Source organism: Schistocerca serialis, chromosome 2 (assembly GCF_023864345.2).
Source record: "Schistocerca serialis cubense isolate TAMUIC-IGC-003099 chromosome 2, iqSchSeri2.2, whole genome shotgun sequence".
In the NCBI taxonomy this organism is placed as follows: domain Eukaryota; kingdom Metazoa; phylum Arthropoda; class Insecta; order Orthoptera; family Acrididae; genus Schistocerca; species Schistocerca serialis.
In genome coordinates, this window is record NC_064639.1 from 360,678,576 (window position 1) to 360,691,565 (window position 12,990).

At 41.8% G+C, this 12,990-nt stretch overlaps 1 protein-coding gene across 1 annotated transcript in view; it reads left to right on the forward strand.

Moving 5' to 3' along the window:
• LOC126457182 (DNA-directed RNA polymerase I subunit RPA2) overlaps positions 1-12,990 on the forward strand; it is a 228,653-nt gene that overhangs the window by 158,904 nt on the left and 56,759 nt on the right. The window contains exon 16 of the mRNA XM_050093269.1: positions 11,329-11,464. Within this exon, the coding sequence (XP_049949226.1) occupies positions 11,329-11,464 (136 nt within the window). The remainder of the gene's footprint in view (positions 1-11,328; positions 11,465-12,990) is intronic.

Consider the following 12,990-nt stretch of genomic DNA (forward strand, 5'->3'; position numbering starts at 1 on the left):
CCTCTGTTGGGCCTCTGGTTACACTGACGTTGTACGTTGATGATGTCTGCATCTGGTACAGCTTCCACTTGGTGGCGTTTGCTGAGCACCAGCTCCAAGGTGCCATCCAATGGGCCTCTGCGCGGGCCACTGCCCATGGCTTCCAATTTTCGCCTCCAAAAGCGGGTTATGCATTTTTGTCGTTGTCCCACAGTACACCCTAATCCAGAACTTTATTTAGGCAACCAGCTCCTCGATGTTGTAGCACAGTCACGTTTCTTGGGTCTTATTTTTGATAACTAACTGACGTGGCTGTCCCACATTTGCTACCTAAAGACTACATGCATGCGGAAGCTTAATGCTCTCCACCTCCTGGCCTACACATCTTGGGGTGCAGACCGTTCCACTCTTCTCCATCTTTACCATGCTCTAGTCTTGTCCAGACTCGAATCTGGTGGTCAGGTTTATATCTCAGCAGCTCCTTCCATTTTGAAACTCCTTGACCTTGTCCATCATTGTGGAGTGCATCTGGCTATTGGTGCCTTTCGCACTAGTCCTTTTGATAGTCTCCTCACAGAAGCAGAGATTCCCCCTCTACACATCCGACAGAGCCAGTTCCTTGTTTCTTATGCAGTCGCCATTCGCCAGTTCCCTGACGATCCTGTGTACCCTGTGCTCTTTGCCTATGAGGGTTGTCTCCCTCCCTCGTAACATCCGCCCGTGGGTGGGATTGCCAGTTGGCGTGCGTCTAATTACCCTCTGCTGGAATCTCCATCTGCACTCACTGTACTGCACCCTGTGTCTTTTCTCCCATACCCCCCACCTCTCCCTTGGACGGTGCCTAGACCATGGATTAGGACCGATCCCTTCCAGGGTCCTAAGGTCTCTGTTGCTCCTGTGGTTTACCGGCATCCTGTATGTGCCATCCTTGTAGAGTCCCAGGGTGCCACCATCTTTTACGCTGATGGTTCTAAGACTATTTATAAAGTGGGATATGCTTTCATGTCTCCTACTGGCTTCGAGCACCATTTATAGCCGGGATCATGTAGTATGTTCACAGCAGAGCTTCGAGCCATTCACAGGGCAATCCTTTTTGTTTCTCAGGCCTCCCTCCATAGTGTTTCAATTTGCTCTGACTACATGAGCAGCCTGCAGGCTATCGATCAATGCTACTCTTGCCACCCCTTGGTTTTTGCCATCCGTGACCTTCCCTCTGCCCTTGAGCATGCCGCCTGTTCAGTTGTCTTTCTCTGGGTCCCAAGTCATGTGGGAATCCCAGGGAATGAATTGGCTGACTGTTTGGCTAGAGAAGCAGATACTTACCCCATTTCCTTCCACGATTCCAGCTGCGGATATGCTAATCTACGTCAAATCTCTCTTTGCCCAACAGTGGAATGCCATCTGGAGCACTACTGCTCATAGTAACAAACTCCCCACAGTCAAAGAGTCTACTGCAATTTGGGGCACTTCTTTCTGCCCCTGTCCGAAGGAGTCCACTGTTTTATGCCGTTTATGTATTGGCCATACCTGGCTCACCCATTGTTTCATCCTATGTAATGACCCACCCCCACAATGTGGTTGTGGCGCCAGACTGATGATAGCTCACATATTGGTGGCATGTCTCCTTCTTTTGACCCTTCGTGCTAAGTATAGCCTTCCTGCTTCCTTAAATTTAATATTAGCAGACAATCCATGGATGGTTGACCTAGTTCTTGATTTCCTCTGTGAAAGTAGTTCTTATTTCCAGATAGAAGGTTCTCCTTTAGTCTTGGTTAGTTGTGGTTGAGACTTCTTTTGCAGTCTTCATGGTCTGTGACCCCACGACCACCCGCCTTTTTTCCAGTTTTTAGATTTGGCCTCACCTTTTGTGCTTTTACTGTGTGTTTAATGTTCATTCTTTTAATTCTTTTATAATTTGACTCCTCTGACTGAATCCATCCACTTTTAACAGACGTTCTTTCTTATGTAACCCACTTCGGAACCGCAGGATTTCGACCCCTTAATCAATCAATCTGTGGCAATACTGAGACCAAATGCTATTGGCAGTGGCTAATTAAGGAAAAGGATACACACACAACCAGTTACCAATAATTTATTTAAAGAAAAATACAGTAAAATTTTCATTTATGCTTGTAAAACACAACCACCCCTGCAGAATTTACCATGGTAACTTGACCACTTCCAAGTATTTGTTACATTAATAAGCTGTTATTACAAATCTACAAAAAATAATTTTAAAAAATCAAGGAACTCACGAAATTTACCCTTTTATGGTAAGAAATGGGATCTTTATAATCAGCTGTTTACCAAATGTATGGTGGTGGTGGTTTTTTTTTTTTTTTTTTTTTTTTTTTTTTTATATATAAAGGAAATGTGGTAAATCAGCCATATACAAGCAGTGTAATCAAGAGATTACTTTTACTGACCAATGCCTTGAAATCACCATTTAATTAAAACTCAGACCCTCCAAAAGGAATCAAAAAATTACAATAGTTGGGATACAACATGTGAAAGAGTTAACCACTTCAGCAACAAATCCATAGTAGCTCCCTCTTATCAAAATTGCTTCAGATTCGCTTTGGAATCTTTGCGGGTGGAGATGTATTTCTTTTGGATATCCATAACAAAAAGGAGTTGTGTCCACAGCCAATAACCCTTATACATATGAACAAGATTGTTTTCTTATGTAAGTGCAGAGCAATCCCTGGTTTCACAGCCAGTACATTCCAAGAGTAAAGCCACAAAAATAGACATGAAACAATGAAATGTAACTGATAATTACTTTAGTCTAACAAGGCAGCATCGTTACAGGAAGAATACACAGCTTGATGTGCACTACATACACCCATAAAATGCTACCAGTGTTTTAACATAAAGAATGTACCATGAAAATATAGACTCACATTGTGTGCACTTCACTATAACATGCATCAGTATGAAGCAAACCAATGACCCTATATCCTCATTCCTCACTTGATGCTGGACACACCGGTTAAGCTCAACAGGCTCCTAAGGCTCCACTCAAGGCTAAACACACTTAGCACTCATGCCATTACATTTGTCTGTCATACTGCTTCCACTGGGAAGAATTCGCGCTCTGTACCATACAGTGACTTCTAAAACGTAGGTGACTCATTAACAACTGCCCAGTCTCTACAGTCAGGAGCATCAACCATACTGTCTAGTCTGATCAGAAGTCACCATTTCCCTGCTCATCCCACACACACATCCACTCCAGTCACATGACCCGCTCCACTTTTCTGCTTCAGAAGTGCTAGCCAGCAATGGTGCCAACTTTCGTAACAGTTCAGAATACTGTTACTGACTTCCACGTTAAGAAAATGGTTTTCGTGCATATTTTACATCAGTTGTTAGATATGGTATAATTTTTGGGGTGTTGGAAAAAACAGACTACCCCATTGCCTCCAAGCTACAGAAAAAAATAATCGTGATAGGAATAAATATAGGAGATCATGCAAACCATTATTAAAAAATCTCGGCTTAATAATTCCTGATATGTTTACGTATGAAACATTCGTCTATGAGTAAAAAAAAAAAAAAAAAAAAAAAAAACACAACTTTTTTGAAGGATATTCTTTTACACATGCTTATGAAGCAAGGCTTATATCAGACTGCATGTTGCCTTGTCAAAACTTAACTTGTCCAGAAAAAAACTCCATATGACATTGCTTTAAAGTGTAGCAGTAAAATGCAGTCAAATTTCAAAGACTACAAGCCCAAAATTACAGAAGCAAATGTTAAAAAGTACTTAAAAAGCTTACGTTATTACAGTGTGGAAGACTTCAAACAATGGAAAATCCGGGATGGAATGTAACAGTATTATGAAAAGGAAGACAAGTAGGAACTGTTATATCCAATACGAGAAAGCATTCTTAAAGCAAAAGCTGCTGAACTAATTGTCTTCAGCATTTGTAAAATGTGATGTTCCCAGCTTAGTTTGCAGTATAAGTTAATGCTCAGGAATTTGGTTCTATCGACTGTTGGTTACTGAGTGTCATTCAGTATTCCTCTGTATTTTGTGACTTGATCTACATTACATAAAATTTGTCTTGCTTAGATTGACAGTGAGAGAATTAACAATAAGCCAGTTAAAGAGTTTGATAAAATGATGTTTGTGACTGTTTAACAAGTTTTCTGCAGTGCTAGTGGTGGTAACAAACATGATAAATATGCACCTGACTCTCATTTACAGCTGCAGATAGATCATTAGCATATAGTGGAAACAATGAAGGACGGTGGACAGGACCGTGGGGAACTCCATTATGGATACAGTAAACTCTCGCTAATCCAGTCCTTGCTAGTCTGGCATCTCAGTAATCATTCCTACATACAGCCTCTAGTTGCTGAAGCACAGGTGACACATACAATAATGAATTCTCATGTCCATCAATGTTGTTGGTTAATTATAATGTGAAACAATGCTATATGTGTTTGAAATTGTGGCTTTCTTTACTGTTCAGTATCATGGCTACTGAACGGAAACGCATTATGCTAGACCTCAAGCAGAAACTCAAAATTAGACATACGTTGAACTTAGGTTCTTCACAGAAAGTGCTGCTGCTGAGTACAGTGTTAGCTGAGCAACTATTTATGACAGACGAAGAGGTAATCAGAAGTGTACAGGAAAATTATGATCAAAGTGATGAAGAAGAGGACATAGTAGGAGACAACATGAAAGTATCTCACACTGCCGGTGCTGAAACTGCAGACATCTTCCTGCAGTACATTATGCAACAATGAGAAACATGCAGTACCAATATAATGCTTGAGTGATAAAGCAGACTGCTGTTGCTTATTATCATTGCGACAACTTAAAATTTGGGTCATGTTTCATAGGGAGTGATGCTGAAGAACTCAGTTTTTATGAAAATGAATGTGTCTTTGGATTTAATCCTTATGTCTGTACACTAAATTTAAGACACTCTGAGTAATCGGCATTTCTGCTAATCAGGCACCCATAGGTCCAAGGAATAGCCAGAGTAGTAAGAGTCTAGTGTAATATCCCAGTCTGGCATGGCAACTACTCTTGATTTCCAAACCACAGCTTCCAAAAGTACTTTATACTTTGTATTAGTGAGATAAGATTTCAGCATGTTACTTAATCTGCCCCCAATGCCATACTAATGGCCTCTCACTAACAGTACTTGGTACATCATGCAATCGATAGATGTAGTCGGATCACACAACGTACCCGCTGGTGAACTGTTTTTCTTTAGGGACTCTTAAGATATCTTCCACAAACGAGTTGATTGTCTAGGTTCTTGGGTTGTTCCTGGCAGTGGAGCAGGAGTGGTGTGCACTGTGACAGGAATGCGCCAACACAAGAATGTGTTATCCAGTTTCATCCCGTAGCGGTGGTGAAAGCAGTGGCACCAGTGCCCAGCAGCATCACTGACCACACTGTGTGTGCAGTGTTGCTCATTTTGAGCATGGCTGTTATCAGATTCAGAAAATGGGTGAGCAGGTCATGCTTGATTGTACCGTAGACTGCATGTAAGGGAGGCACCACCAGCTCTGCACAAAGTGTGTGAAGTTGCGTGGAGTCACACTGTGGTCATCTGACAGTAGAACTGCTGTCAGCATCAGAGTCTGTCTGCAGGAAAGGAAGGTGGGTGGAGGTGGCACGTGGACACTCCCACAATGATGGATGATGCTCTGCTCCCTGGACCCACTGGTTAGGCCACCAGAACAGCTGCTGAATGATGGTGCCCCAGCTCCCCATCAATTTTGTCCAACATCGAGGCTGGACGACTGCGAACGGAGTAGATCACCTACCGCCAGAACAGAAGTAATATTTATATGGGGCCGGCCCGTGTACCTTGCTACTGTGAGGTGCCAATGGCATCACTTGGCCTGGCATTCTTGTCTGTTCAGCTGCTCTAGTTACCCTGGTTGCAGCTCAGAAGTGACCTGCTAGGGCGGTGGCGTGCGTATTTTTCTGAGTCAGTATACTGAATAGTTTTACTTTGTTCGACTAATGCCTTCTTAGTCCTCTCTGTATGGTCATCACAGTGATGGCATCCCTCTCTCCCAGTGATGCCATTCTGCTGCATTGGTGTCTTGGACACCCAGCTCTTGCAATTTGTAGCAATTAACTCTGTCTTGTGGCTCTACTACATGCAATATCAGTGGTCCTCTCTTGTTGGCATTTCACCTGGCTGCTGCTTACTGTCTTGCTTTGCTCGCCATTTGCACTACCAGGGGAAGACTTCAAAATTTTACTCCGTGCACAGCTTATTATTCTGTGGCACTTCAGTTCATTGTTGAGTTAAGGATATGGCTTAGAGTGGTAGTTTGATAGCTTGCTCCAGATAATGTCAAAGCCTGATGAAGGTCAATTTTTAAATAATGGTATTTTAAGTTCTCTGATGGTTATAGGAGATAATGTCATTTCATCAAAACTGTTTGTAACTTGTATTTGAGAATTGTAATGCTGATTTGTCGTACAGGTTATCTGCTCATTGCCACTTATGAAGTATTTATTGAAGATCTGGAAAATCTCTTGGTTGTCAATAATTTCATTATTTTGTTGTTAAGGGCAATACAGGAAACCTTGAGGGAGCAGTACATATTTAATATTTTATAACATTCCACAGTTCATTGCTTAGTTAAGGATATGGCTTAGAGTGGTATTTTGATAGCTTGCTCCAGATAATGTCAAAGCCTGATGAAGGCTTTTTGATTTTGTTACATGAATAATTGATTTTGTCCAACAAGTGCATATTTTTTGCATTTTCAGTAACCTCAAATGCTTACAATACATTTTGTAGAAGTTCTTTTTTCACAGGGTTATTTAAAGATTGTCATTCAAGGTATAGGTCTTGTTTCCTTTTACAGGGTTTTTTGGCCTGCACTCTGTAGATTCTTTTTGGGAATATGTTTCTAAACAGCAATGCAAATTCATCACTAAAAAATTGTTACTGCTGTATTTGGTAAGAATGCAGCTTTTATCTTGTGAAGAGTCTGATGGATTTGAAACAAAATGATCATTGAAACTTCCTGGCAGATTAAAACTGTGTGCCCGACCGAGACTCGAACTCGGGACCTTTGCCTTTCGCGGGCAAGTGCTCTACCATCTGAGCTACCGAAGCACGACTCACGCCCGGTACTGAAGCACGACTCACGCCCGGTACTCACAGCTTTACTTCTGCCAGTATCTCGTCTCCTACCTGTAAAGTTCGGAAGGTAGGAGACGAGATACTGGCAGAAGTAAAGCTGTGAGTACCGGGTGTGTGTCGTGCTTCGGTAGCTGAGATGGTAGAGCACATGCCCTTGAAAGGCAAAGGTCCCGAGTTCGAGTCTCGGTCGGGCACACAGTTTTAATCTGCCAGGAAGTTTCATATCAGCGCACACTCCGCTGCAGAGTGAAAATCTCATTCTGAAAATGATCATTGTTAACTATTTCACTTAGGCTATTTTGAGCCAGTAAATTAGCGTGATCAGATTGCTGGAGCCATTTAAGAGCAGTAAGCTTCGTTTGAGCTGCTGCATTTAGAAGGGTATCTAACGCTTTTTTCATGACGTGTTTTAAGTGCATTCTGTGGTTAGTAAACAACTTTCTACAAAAATTACTTACACCCACAACACAAGTATTATTGAAAAGCTTGCAAGTTGTCTTTATTTTATTGTTTGTGAAATATTGTCATTTACATAGGACTGTGGGATCAAGTCATATCCCTAGGGCATATTCACAACAAATACCTCGGAGTGATGAAGCACCAAATTTTTTCCTTGAGCATTCGTGTGATATTGTAATCTTCATTGCAGGTTGTGTTGTTAGAATTCCTATTAGGATAACATAATCATTTTTTATGCTTTCAGGAATGCAGATCACTATGACTTCTTGAATTTTAGATTAAGATTTCATGATTCCACAAACTTCAGCACTTCTAAAATTTAATTAAAAAATTTTGGCTGTACCTCCCCAATTACTGTTTTCAACGATATGTACATGTTGTTTTGTGACGGGTGGTGGTCTTCCTGACCCCCTCCCCTCACCCCTTATGCCGGCCGAAGTGGCCGTGCGCTTAAAGGCGCTGCAGTCTGGAACCGCAAGACCGCTACGGTTGCAGGTTCGAATCCTGCCTCGGACATGGATGTTTGTGATGTCCTTAGGTTAGTTAGGTTTAACTAGTTCTAAGTTCTAGGGGACTAATGACCTCAGCAGTTGAGTCCCATAGTGCTCAGAGCCATTTGAACCTCACCCCTTATCCAGCTGTCACCCTCTCCAACAGAATGCTTATTGTTTCTGGAACTTCTAATTCTAATTACTGGAATTTTAGGATGTGGCCCATCCAACTTAACTTTTTTCCAACAACTTTCACTTTTTCGCACTGAAACATTAGCCGTGGTCTTTTTAATGCTTGAATTATTTTTGATACCGACCAAGCCACTGTGAAACTGTTACTAGAAGAAAGGAGATTAAATTAGAAGAAAGAAGATTAAATTTGTTCACATTCATGAACCTTCTTTCTTTTATTTTAGGTGATTTCTTCAATTCTGGCAATTTATCGACCCCACCTTGTGGCAGTCCTTGCATATTTTACTTTGACCTTATAAGCATATTTTCATACTCCAGACAACAATTCTCTCTTCATAGACTGTTGATTGCACACTGTACACTTGAAATGCATGCATTAGACTTCAAGAATTCGCTTTTGCATTTCTATCTTTTTGGCTGCATCGCTGGAATTTTAGCAATAAAGTCACTTACACCTATACACATAGCCATCTCGAAACATTGGCTGAAGGAATAAACAAATGACTGAACTAATACCACTTTCCAGGGAATCTCACATATTTTACTAGAATTTTCAATAGCAAAATTTTTGATCCCATAGAGTCATCTTTCTCATCAAATTCTCTGTGCATGATTCTGAAGTGAACTGTGATTTACTTCCCTTTCTGTATTGTTTTCTTTCCAGTCTCCTAAGGTGTCTAATGTATTCTGAAACCAGTGGAGTACCATTAGGTATTGAGTGTGTTCATGCTAGGCTTCTTGAATGCTGTGATAAAAGATAAAATTACTATATGTGTGAAAAAATTTCAGTACAGAATGGAATAACATTGTCATGCCCACAGTGGAGCACCACAACAACCACTACTGCAGACTGCCTTATCACAAATGCGTAAAGTTTTTCTGTTCATTTTGTAATTGTATTCATCATCATCATCAGCATCCACATTTCCAGATAAAGGGCTCCCTTTTCTGTGTACTATAGTTTTCAGCTACATGCATCCATGTTGTTGCTTCATTTTACTATTTTCATATCCCCACCTCCCGTTAGGCTCTCTCTTCTTTCATTTGTTTGAATCCAACAAAGAACTTCCTTTGTCCATACACCATCTGTTCACTGACTTCATGCCCCACCCACCCCATATCATTTTCATTACAGTTATAATTATATCTACCACTCCAGTCCATTTCCTGTTTCATTTGATTGTTTCTCTCTCTGTTCCAGTGATTTCCAACATTTATCTCCAAAACCCTAAGTTTCTGAATGATTTCCACATTTAAAGTTACCACCTTCATAGGTCGGTGGTTAGCATAGCTTGCTGCTATGCAGAGGATCTACATCTACATGGTTCCTCTGCAATTCACACTTAAGTGCCTGGCAGAGGATTCTTTGAACCATTTTCATACTACTTCTCTACCATTCCATTCTGGAATGGCGCATGGGAAAAAGGAACACCTAAATCTTTCTGTTCGAGCTCTGATTTCTCTTATTTTATTATGATGATCATTTCTCCCTACTATATAGGTGGGTGTCAACAAAATATTTTCGCATTCGGAAGAGAAAGTTGGTCATTGAAATTTTGTAAATGTATCTCCCCATGAAGAAAACCGCCTTTGTTTCAGTGACTGCCACCCCAACTCGCGTATCATATCAGTGACACTCTCACCCCTGTTGTGCGATTACACGAAATGAGATGCCCTTCTTTGCACTTTTTCGATGTCCTCTGTCAACCCTACCTGGTAAGGATCCCACACCACACAGCAATATTCTAGCAGAAGATGGACAAGTGTAATGTAGGCTGTCTCTTTAGTGGGTTTGTTGCATCTTCTGGGTTTGATACCCAGTACTGACAAGGATTTTTTTCTTGCTGTAAGGACTGGAATGTGGTGCACTCAGCCTTGTGATGGCAATAATTGATTAATTATTAAGGAGCTATTTGAGTGAGAAGTAGCAGCTACCAGGTGAAGAAAGCCAACAACGGCTGGGAGAATGGTGTGCTGTCCCTGCGCCCCTGCATACTACAGTCTATGACATCATTGGCAGAGGATGACATGGCGGTTGATCGCTCTCGGTCAGGGTCAGAACATGGAGCTTTATTTTTTGCTGTGCTTGCCTCATTGAAAGTCCATATCACACAGTCATAATTAATAAAGGATAACATACACTGATTGTAAACTGTCCGTTTCAGACACATTAGAAGCTTAGCTTTGAAAGCTCATGTGATCGCCCTTACTTCAATATGATTCTTGCTTTTCTTCGGTTGAAAGACTTACTTCTTGTCAAATTATGCAATCAGATTCGGTTTTTCCATATTGTTTTAACACCACTTATTAACTTAATTAGAAAGTATATTACTATGAATGTTTTAGCCATATCCACCAAAAGGGAATCTCCGCTCATTAACTGCTTACTGCATTACTTGAAGGCCAGTAGTTGGCCATTGTTCATTATTTGAAAACTGAGATCAAATCATGCAAAGGTAGTTATTGGCTTACAAATTTAGCCATGCAGGGTCACCTTCCAAGACTCATCACCATGTTTTTTGTTTGTTACTACTTTCTGTTGTGTGTCTATATAGATGCACAGTCTCTGTAGCAAGTAAATGATGTAATTAATTGACATTATTCTTTGTGTTGGCTGTTATTGTGATTTTCTTACAGTCAGCCCTCTGTTGAAGTTGCCAGTTATCTACACTCTGAACCACCTATCTTGAGAAATGTGTTTTCAGCGCCACCTCTTTTATTCTGACCCTTGTGTCAGAATAATGTATACCAAATCTCCATCATCAATTCGACCTATTTTGTGTCTATTTAGGCATTTTAGCCATAGCTTTCTTTCCTTGAGACTTTGTCATCAGCTTTTACAAAAGATTTGTACGAAAGTTCTGGTAGAATGTAAATACTTTAGGAATGAAGGAGTACACTCACTAAAGAACAGAAGCATTGAATTGTCAACTGGCACACACAACTCAACATTTCTTTTTTTCGATGAGTGGTTTCCTTTATTCCTGAAGCTTTTAGGAAAAAGATATACAAACTGATCTCTGATTTTTTTTTTTTTTTTTTTTTTTTTTTTTTTTTTTTTTTTCCAGCTACTATGATGCAGAAGAAGCTACCTACCGCACTGGAAAATGGAAAGGATCAGAACGTGCCTACATTGACAATGTGCGATTGTGTGGTGCTGTTGGATCTTCCAAGAATAAGGCGTGTATTACATTTAGAATTAGGGTAGGTTTTTCCCAGTTGCATTTGTTCAGCCAAAACTTCTCTATCATAAGCTCATATTAAACAAATTATTTGAAAACTGTAGCAAAAGATACATTGCTACTTACTGTCAAGGAGACATATTTAGTTGCAGACAGGCACAGTTAAGACAGTTGCATAAAGCTTTCGCCCACACCAAAAGAGAGATACACACCATTCAGACACACAAGAAGGCACACCTCATGCACACATGGCCACCATCTCCAGCATCTTGGGCCAGAGTAAAGCTATCATATAGGATGCAAGCAACAATCTGGAGGGGGCAAGGAAAGTAAAATATTTGAGTGTGTGTGTGTGTGGGGGGGGGGGGGGGGGGGGGGCAAGAGAGAGAGAGAGAGAGAGGCGAACACTCTCTGGCGGAGTGTGCAGGGACTTGAAAGCCAACAGGTGCAGCGTCAGGAGGTTATGGGGCAGGGAAATGAGGAAAAAAGTGAGGCGTCAGGAAAGATGGATGGGTGCATTGGTGCAGGGTGGCAAACAAAGAGGATAGTATGCAAGAATGGGGCGGAGATGACAGAACAGAAGAGATGGAGACTGTTGGGTGGAGGATGTTGGAATAATATGTTACCATAGGTTGAGGCTGGGATAATTACAGGAACCGAGAATGTGTTGTAAGGATAACTCTCATCTGCATAGTTCAGAAGAGCTAGTGGTGGAGGGGAGGATCCAGATGGCTTGGGTAGTGAAGCAGCCATTGGAATCAAGCATATGTTCAGCTGTGTGTTGTGTCACAGAGTGGTCTACGCTGCTCTTGGCCACAGTTTGGCAGTAGCCGTATGTCCTGGTGGACAGCTGGTTGGTAGTCACACCAATATAAAAAGCTGTACAATGATTGCGGCAGAATTGGTAAATGACTTGGTTGCTTTCATAGGTCGCCTGAACCATGATGGGGAAGGATAAACCTGTGACAGGACTGGAATATTAAGGGTTGATTGGGTGGATTGCGCAGATCTTGCACCAGGGTCTTCCACAGGAATATGATCCTTGTGGCAAGGGGTTGGGATTGGGAGTGGCATAGGGATGCACTAGGATGTTGCAGGTATTTCTGCCTCCCACCCTCTTTTTCAGCCCTCTGCCAACACACCTGCCCATCTTCCCCCCTCCCCCCCCCCTCCTCTTTCATTCCTTTCCCCTTCACCCTGCCACACAACATCCTGATCCTGTGCTTGTTGGCATTCCAGTCCCTCCACACTCTGTCAGACAGTGCTTCTCTTTCTACCCACCTGTACAGTACTGGCCCTGCCCCCCCCCCCCTTCAAATTGCTGCTTGCATCCCACATGATAGTTGTTACCTATCATCAAACCATGAAATGAGTGACACCCTACCCAAGATATTCCCACCCTTCCTAAAGTGGTGTTCCGTCACCCACCCAATCCCCGCAACATCCTAGCCCGTCCCTATGCCACTTCCAATCCCAACCCCTTGCCACAAGGATCATATCCCTATGGAAGACCCAGGTGCAAGACCTGTCCAATCTTCCCACTTAGCA